Raw genomic sequence first — 8836 nt, 5'->3', positions numbered from 1 at the left:
AATACACTCCAGGGCCAACACTGGGCAGTGCAATGGAGGCAGATCAGCCAAATGATGTTCACAACCACCCGGGGGGGGGGTGGGGGGGGGGGGGGGGGGGGAAGAGTTGGCATGTGGATGTAAAGATGTATAGTGATCCTTGTTTGCTTGTGTCTTCGTCTTGTTCTTGGGTTTATCACTCATGGGTAATTTTTCCTGGGTTGCTTTGCTTGGTATTATGCATGTTATGAAACTTGTAATTTAATGCATGAACTGAAATGTGTTACATAAAATGTGAAAACCCCCAATAAAAACATTTCTAAAAGAAAAATTGATGTATGTCGAGAACTGCAATATTATTGCACTTTGTGTGATGGACATTTTGAAATTCTGTAACGTTCTTTCAGATATGTTACGAATTAAGTATATTTTTTGCAAAAAAAAATACGCGCTGTATCATGTTGTAGACTGTAATGTTTGACTTTGTGAAATACTCTCGACTTTCACGTTGGGCTCAATGATGTTCTGAACTGAAGTGTTGGATTCTGTGCTTCATTTAACAATTCGCCCTTAGGGGGCGCTTTTGCGCCCAAATCCCGTTTCCCAGCTCGCATCGCTCTCGGGACTTCCGTTCAAGATGTCTCCCAGCCTGTTCCAGTTTAATGAGGCACGACATAAATTCAGTGTAAGGCATTGTCGGCGTTTTGTGTCCACTATTAATCAGCCCATTATTCAGTTTTGACGAGTGTTGTATCGGGTGGGGATGGTTTAGGCTAAGTGAGATGGTTGGGGAGGGGAAAGGATTGCTGAAAGCGGCATCAAACACCGTGATCTGGGTCATGGGAGGCGGCAATCATTTATCATGACCCGCATTATCTGTGTACTATAATGTACAAAACTACTCGGATAGCTTTCTCTATATGCTTTTTTATATGTTTAATGATGTTTGAAAATTAACTGTTGGCTAGATCACCGAGAAAACTGCCATGCTTCTCAAATTGTACAGTATGCACTTGAGGGGGCAGTTGGGATCTTTGTTTAAAGTCTCACCTGAACATGGTTCCTCTGACTGCTCGCTCCCTTCTTACTAGATTGAAAGGTATGTCTACATTATATACTCAAGACTCTGGAGATCGATTGGAGCTGCAACCTTCAAGGGTTACCAATGAGCTGATGTGAAAGTGAAGTTTCAGCTATTCCTAAGCATTCTCAACATTGTAACTTGAGTAACATACCCCACTTTTCTTTAAAAGATGATTTCCTGTGCTGGTGTTTGCAGACTGTATGGATGTCAGTTGCGGAGTAAAATATCTATGCAGGAAGGGAAGCTGCAAAGAATATATTTCTGGGAGTGTGAGCTGCAGTAACAAAAACATAAAATATTGGACAATCTCAGCAGATCTGACAGCATCTGTGGAGAGAGAAGGGAACTAATGTTTTGAGTCTGGATGACTATCAAAATTGGGTTGTGAGCTGCTGTGCTTGGTGCGGTGAGGACTGTACAAGCCTGCTTTTTGGAGAAGCGGGGGAGGGAAATGCAGCCCAGTAATAGGCTGAGACAAGATATCTACTTAGACATGAAACTAACAGTACATCTATAGTTTTCAAAGAAACTGGGAATGCAGCAAAAATCCTGATGTGTAGATTTTTTGATGTGCCATGATTTGTTTATTAACAAACATGTAAACAAAAAAGATTGGAATTTACTTAGAAATAGACTAACCACATGAGCAAATAGCTGTGATCCCACATTTAAATTAAATTTTCTTACAATTTTCCTGTCTAATCTTTTTTAAAAAAAAAGTATTTTTATTCTCCTTTTTCACAATTTTTCTCCTGAATTTACACCCAACAACAATCGATAACCAGCAACAAATACCTCAAACCCCAAAACAGTAACAACGATCCCATCCTCCCACCATGCCCAGACATCAACCTGCATGTTAACATAAACAAATGACAAAGAAAAAAAGGAATCAGGGATTACCCATAGCCATCTTTAACATACATAGCCCCCCCCCCCCTTCTAATGTTCGATGTTATCTAGTTCTTGAAAGTGCAGAATAAATAGTGCCCATGACTTGTAGAACCCCTCTGAGCTTCCCCTCAGTTCGAACTTAACCTTCTCAAGGGTCAAGTATTCCAACAGGTCCCCTCGCCACGCCTTCGGGCGATCAACGAGGCGAAGGCTATGATATCTGCCTCCGCACCTGTTTCCAACCCTGGCTGGCTATCTAATCTTTAATATTGACACAGATTCTATCACCAGCCATGGAAGTGAACTTCACATCCACACAATTCTGCTGTGGGAGACAAGGGAGAAAAGATTACAGAGACTTTGACAATATTCAAATCTTCTCTGGCCACAGAAGAGATGGCAGAGGACTGGAGGAGAGCTAAGGTGGGGGGTACCATTATTCAAGAAGGGCATTAATCAAAATACAGGGAATTTCAGGCCAGTGAGTCTAACTTAAGCGGTAGGGAAACTATTGGGGTGGCGGGGGGGGTGGAAATCTGAGGGGGCAGAGGTTTTAAAAAACATGTATTTTATTACAAACATGTATCAAGACAGGTTACAGCAAATAAACACCCCAGGAAACACTTCTCAGCAATCAACTATACAGTCTGTACAAATTAACCTTATGCAGTGCCTCACTTCATGTTCCCCAACTGATCTCGCTCCCAACATCCCTTCCCTTTTCTCGTTGACTGAGAGGCTGAATTTATCTCCACTTGGGGAGGCAAGGAGTACTCCAGGATAGTCAGCATGGCTTTGTCAAAGGGAGATTATGACGTGCAAATTTGATTGAATTTTTCGAGGCGATGACTAGATGTGGAGATGAGGGTAGTGCAGTTGATGTACTCTACATGGACTTCAGTAAGGCTTTAAGGCCTCAGATGGAAGACTGGTCAAGAAGGTAAGAACCAGACTTCCGGTGCCGACCATGCCATAGACAGGCACAAACTTGGTGGCTCCTCCGCGAGGTCGAGCATTTTGACCCATTAAGCCTGATCAGGCGTCCGAATGCAGCAAGACTGTATGTCAAGTAAATTAACTTTTAATTCAATAGACATGACACTACTTTGAATACCAACCACAAAATTACTTAATGAGCTTTATTACAGTTTATTTTCGTTTTACTAGATTTGTACAAAAGAAGCTTTGAACAGCAGGAATGTCAAGCCACTAATTCTTATCTTCAGCCAGTTGACTGGCGGGTGAGTGAATTACCGTTTTAGTTTTGACATTTAAAACTTGGAGCACCTGATGGAGTAAAATGTAGCAATTAAATTATTATAATTACAGGACTAGAAGAGGTTCTGATTCGAGACTATGCGCAGATAGGGGTTAAATTAAAAGAGAACCTCAAAAGTAATGATCTCTGGATTAGGGTAAATAAGATTAGTGGGTTAAATGCATGGATCAGAGATTGATATGAGAAATGGAATTTGATTCATGGGGCACTGGCGCAGTCCTGGGGAAAGTGGGAACTGTATAGTTGGGTTGGTCTTCACCTGAACCGTTGTAGGACCGGTGTTACGGTAAGTTGTAAAACCAAGGTGGTAGAAAGGACTTAAACTAAATACTGGGAGCGAAGGATCAAGCGAGAGAAGAAATGATAAAGTAAGGAGAGAGAACAAGGTAGCAAAAATTGATAATCTGAGTGTGGCAGAGAGGGACAGAGGGTACAACTGAAGAGTGCGCCAGCAGATAAGGCTAGAGGTTGCAAAAATAAGATGGATTTAGAGGCACTCTTAACTGAATGCGTATAGCATTTGTAACAAGGTAGATGAATTAACGGCACAAATGGAAATAAATAAGTATGTTCTAACTGGGTGACCTGAATGTTCAAGGGTATTCAGCATTTCAGAAGGATAGTTAAAAGGAAAAGGAGGTGAGCTACTGCAGTTAATAAAGGCTGGTGGTACATTAGTGAGAGGTTCCTGGATCAGAAGATTGAGATGTAGAAACAGTAAGGGGATGCAAATATTGGTAGGATTTGCCTAAAGGCCACTAAATAGTCGTGGGAGGTTAGGGATGGTATAAATCAGGAAAGTAGAGATGCATGTAACAAGATTAATGCAGTAATCGTGGGGTCTTCAGTCTACATATAGACTGAGTATACCTGACTAGTGTGAATGTTGTGGAGGACAGCCCTCCAAAAGGGACAGGATGGTTTTCTAGAACAACATGTTGAGGAACCAACTAGAGAACGGGCTATTTTAGATCTAACATTGTGCAATGAGAAAGGCTAATTAATAACCTTGTTGCAAAGGAGCCTCAAGAGTGATCATAATATAATAGAATTTTACATGAAGTTTGAAAGTGATGTTTAGTGATAGCAACCACAACATGGTACAATTTAAGCTTGTTTTAGTGATAGTGACCACAACAGGGTACAATTTAAGCTTGTTTTAGTGATAGCGATACAACATGGCACAATTTAAACTTGTTATGAACAAAGAAATAGACAAGTTGCTTAAAAAGATTTGGATTGGGGGAAAGCGGATTTTAGTAAAATAAGACAGGATCTGGCCAAGGTAGACTGGAAGGTACAGAAGAGTAATGGGTGTGGGCGGCGTTCAAAAGGAAATGGGGAGGATAGGGGCCCAACATGTTCCCTCTCGGGTGGTGGGAATGCGTAGGAAACCAAGAGAATCATGGATGACCAGAGATATTAAGATACGATGAGAAGGAAACATGGGGCTTTTAGCAAATACAAGGGGAGCAAATTAGTGGAGTACAGAGTGCAGGATGGGGCTTAATAAAGCAATTCGAGCAAAGAGGAGACATGAGAAAGCTCTGGCTGGTAAAAGTAGGGAAAATCCCAAGACATTCTAGAAGTATGTAAACAGGAAGAGGATAACCATGGAAAGAGTAGGGCCCATTCGGGACCAGGGGGCGAGTGTGCAGACGAACCGGGTGAGTTCAGACTATTTTAGACTGCACCGGGGGCAAGGCAAGGATGTCCCCTCTCCCTACTGTTGTTTGCCTTGGCTATAGATCCATTGGTGATGGCGCTGAGAGCGTCAAAGGACTGGAAGGGGCTAGTCCGGAGTTGGTGGCGGGCTGGAACAGAAGTCTTGTCATATGCAGACGACCTACAAAGATCTTGGCCATGCGCATAGAGGATTGTGCCTCAGAGGTAATCGAGGAGGACCAGAGGGACTTGTGAAGGGACGACACCTGACGTCCAATATTAGACAGCTCCTAAATGTGATAATGATGCCTGCGGAGGGGGCGCGTAGGTCGAGGTGGTGGTGGCCATGGATGCAGAGAAGGCCTTTGATTGGGTGGAGTAGAGGTACCTGTGGGATGTCCTGGGAAGGTTCGGATTAGGGCAGGGATTTGTGGATTGGGCCCGGTTGTTATATCAGGCACCAGTGGCGAATGTAAGGGCCAACCGGGTCTGGTCAGAGTATTTTAGTCTGTGCAGGGGACAAGACAGGGATGCCACTCTCCTCACCACTGTTTGCTTTGGCAATGGCGCAGAGGGCATCGAACATTTGGCGGGGGATAGTGAGAGGGGCATAGGGTCTCGCACTATGCGGATGATTTGCTCCTGTATATAACAGACACATTGGGGCGGATTGCAGGAATTATGGGAATACTGGAGGAATTTGGCTGGTTCTCAGGCTACAAACTAAACATGAGCAAGAGCGAGGTCTTTGTGATCCAGGCAAGGGGGCAGGAGAGGAGATTGAGGTAGATGCCGTTCAAAGTGGTGGGAAGGAGTTTTAGGTATCTGGGTATTCAGGTGGCAAGCGACTGGGGTCAGCTTCATAAACTAAATTTGGGCAGGGTGATTGAGCAAATGAAAGGGGACTTTTGCATGTGGGATGTGCTCCTGCTGTCATTGGCGGGGAGGGTACAGACTGTGAAAATGACAGTCCTCCTGAGATTGACGTTTGTGCTTCAGTGTCTCCCAATCTTTATCCCCAAGGCATTTGTTTGGAAAATGAACGTGGCGATCTTGTGTTTTATATGGGCCGGGAACGCCCTGAGTGTGAAGAAGGTCCTTCTTGAGCAGGGCGCGGGGAGGGAGGTTTGGCTCTTCCGAACTTTATTAATTACTACTGGGCGGCTAATATTTCGATGGTTAGGAAGTGGGTAGTGGCAGAGGGGTCGGTGTGGGAGCGGGTAGAAGCGGCATCTTGTAAGGGCACGAGTCAGGAGGCTCTGTTAACGGCACCTCTGCCGTTCTCACCGGCTCGGTACTCCACAAGCCCAGTGGTAGTGGAAGCCCTGAGAGTGTGATAGTAATGGAGGCAGCATATGAGACTGGAGGGGGCGTTGGTGTGGTCACCGATCTGTGACAATCACCGGTTCACTCCAGGGGGGCTGGATGGGGACTTTAGGAGGTGGCAGCGGGCAGGGATTGAGAGATTTGGGGACCTGCAGACTTTGTCCGGAGGCAGGTTTCAAGTTTCCCTCGCCTCCCTCTAAGGCGACTACAGGATAAGGTGATGACTAAAACAGAGGTTGGGGAGGGGAGGGTCTCAGAAATATATAAGGAATTAATGGAATGGGAAGGGGTCCCAGTCGGGGAGGTGAAGAGGAAGTGGGAAGACGTGCGGTGGAAGTACGGCGAATCATGTGACAGAGAGAGAGAAAGGCTGACGTCTTGGCTTTTGCCTCCCTGGTGGCCCGGAGATGGATTTTGCTGGGATGGAGGGACTCGGAGTCTCCAAAGTCAGGGTGAGGGTCAGTGACATGACAGAGTTTCTCAGGCTAGAGAAGATTAAGTTCGCCTTAAGGGGTTCAATACAGCGGTTTGCTCGGAGGTGGCAACCGTTCATCAACTTCTTTAAGGAAAACTGACCGTCAGCAGAGAGGAGGAGGGGGCCGGAGGGGGGGGCATGGAAGTGGAAAAGAAGGGCAGCTAGGAGTTAGGGTGGTGGGAAGTTGGGTATATTACTGTGGGTTTTTTGCGTGTGTCGGACCGCTCTGTTAATTACAATGTTAAAATTATAAATACCTCAATAAAATGTTTCCGAAAACAAAAAAATAGTGGCGGGAGGGAGTTTTCCATACTTGTGTATTCAAGTGGCACGGGGATGCGAGCAGCTACATAACTTAAACCTGGCCTGGTTAGTTGAACAAATGAAGGAGGACTTTCGGAGGTGCGACATGCTGTCCGAGGGCTGGCACTGTCGAACTTTAGGGAACTCCTCTGCTGTTCTCGCTGGCCCGGTACTCCACAAGCCCAGTGGCGGAAGCATATGGAAGTGGAGGGAACGTTGGTGTGCGCTCCAATTTGTGGCAATCACCGGTTTGTCCCGGGGAGGTTGGAGGGGGGGGGGGGGTTTGCAGGTGGCAGAGAGCAGGCGTTGAGAGACTGGGAGATCTGTTTATTTATGGGAGCTTTCCTTGTTTGGAGGATTTGGAGGTGTTTGAATTGCCGGGTGGGAATGGGTTTCACTATCTGCAGGAGAGGGACTTTGTGCAAAGGCAGGTTTCTACCTTTCTGCTTCTACCGCCACAGGGGATACAGGACAAGATAATTTCAAAAACGGGAGTGGGGGAAGGGAAGGTCTCGGAAATTTATAAAGAGCTCATAGAGTGGGAGGGAACTCAGATAGGGGAGGTGAAGCGCAAGTGGGAAGATGAACTAGGTAATGAGCTTGAGGGAAATCTGTGGGAAGATGCTCTGAGTAGAGTCAACACGTCCTCATCATGTGCCAGGCTCAGCCTGATACAATTCAAGGTGGTTCACCGGGCACACATGATGGTGGCCCGGATGAGCAGGTTTTTTGGTGTAGAGGACAGGCGGACCTGCAAATCACGTCCACATGTTTTGAGTCTGTTTGAAACTTAGGGGATTCTGGCAGGGATTTGCCAATATCACGTCTATGGTGCTAAAAACGAGGGGTGGCGCCGAGTCCAGAGGTGGCGATCTTTGGAGTGTCGGAAGGCCCATGAGTCCAGGGGGTGAGAGAGGCTGACATTTTGGCCTTTGCCTCCTTGGTGGCCCGGAGATGGATCTTATTACCATGGAGGGACTCGGAGTCCCCAAAATCGGTGGTATTAGGTTAGCGACATGGCCGGGTTTCTCAGACTTGAGAAAATTAATTTCGCCCTGCGAGGATCAACGGTAGGGTTTGTCTGGAGGTGGCAGCCGTTTATCAACTCCTTTGGGGAAAATTAAACTGTTAGCAGATACAATACGGGGGGGGGGGGTGAGGGGGAGTTAGTTTAGTTTAGGTTAGTTCAATTTAGGCAGGATCAGCAAGAGAAGTTGGTGGGACTTAGGCATTGTGGGTACAAGCTATGTTGGCAGGGTATGGTTGTTGGTTGAGGGGTGTTACGCACTGAATTGTGTTGACATTTGTATTTGTATCTTCAGTTGTTCTAAAACCATAAATGCCTTCATAAAATGTTTGTTTTTAAAAAAAGGTGGTACATCAGGCACATTTAACAACAAATTGAGTGTTTGAGGGGGTAGAGGATATGTGTGAGTGGTGTGGGAGGGAGCGAATCATGCATATACGTTCTGGGCGTGTCCTAAGCTAGCGAACTTCTGGGGTTCTTTCTTTGGCACCATGTCAGACATCTTACAAAGGGATTTGGAGCCTAGCCCCCTAGAAGTCATTTTCAGGGTGTCGGACCTGCCAGAACTCCAGATGGGTGTGGGTGCAGCTACTCCACCCAGTGCCTCAGCATGGTTGGGGGATCTCATGCAGTTTTTGTACCTTGGGAAAATGTTTAGATGTTCGATTGAGGGGTTTTACATAAGATGGCAGCCATTTATCATGTGTTTCAAGGAACTGGTCACCGTCAAAAGCTTGAGGTTGGGTGTTTTCTGGGGTTGCTTATCTGTTCTGTATTTTTGTATTTACGTATTCAAAAAATGTT

The 8836-nt window shown here is 45.7% G+C and overlaps 1 protein-coding gene across 3 annotated transcripts in view; it reads left to right on the top strand.

Annotated features, from left to right (window-relative positions):
• The first annotated feature begins 581 nt into the window (after positions 1–581).
• thoc1 (THO complex 1) overlaps positions 582–8836 on the top strand; it is a 74118-nt gene continuing 65863 nt past the window's right edge. For all 3 annotated transcript variants that reach the window (XM_038809218.1, XM_038809217.1, XM_038809219.1), the window contains exons 1-2: positions 582–664; positions 3125–3198. In XM_038809218.1, coding sequence (XP_038665146.1) covers positions 617–664; positions 3125–3198 — 122 coding nt within the window. In that variant the 5' untranslated portion in view covers positions 582–616. The remainder of the gene's footprint in view (positions 665–3124; positions 3199–8836) is intronic.

The sequence above is a fragment of the Scyliorhinus canicula genome, chromosome 10 (genome assembly GCF_902713615.1).
Source record: "Scyliorhinus canicula chromosome 10, sScyCan1.1, whole genome shotgun sequence".
In the NCBI taxonomy this organism is placed as follows: Eukaryota; Metazoa; Chordata; class Chondrichthyes; order Carcharhiniformes; family Scyliorhinidae; genus Scyliorhinus; species Scyliorhinus canicula.
The sequence above is the reverse complement of the archived record's forward strand: the minus strand, read 5'-3'. Positions and strand labels throughout refer to the sequence as shown.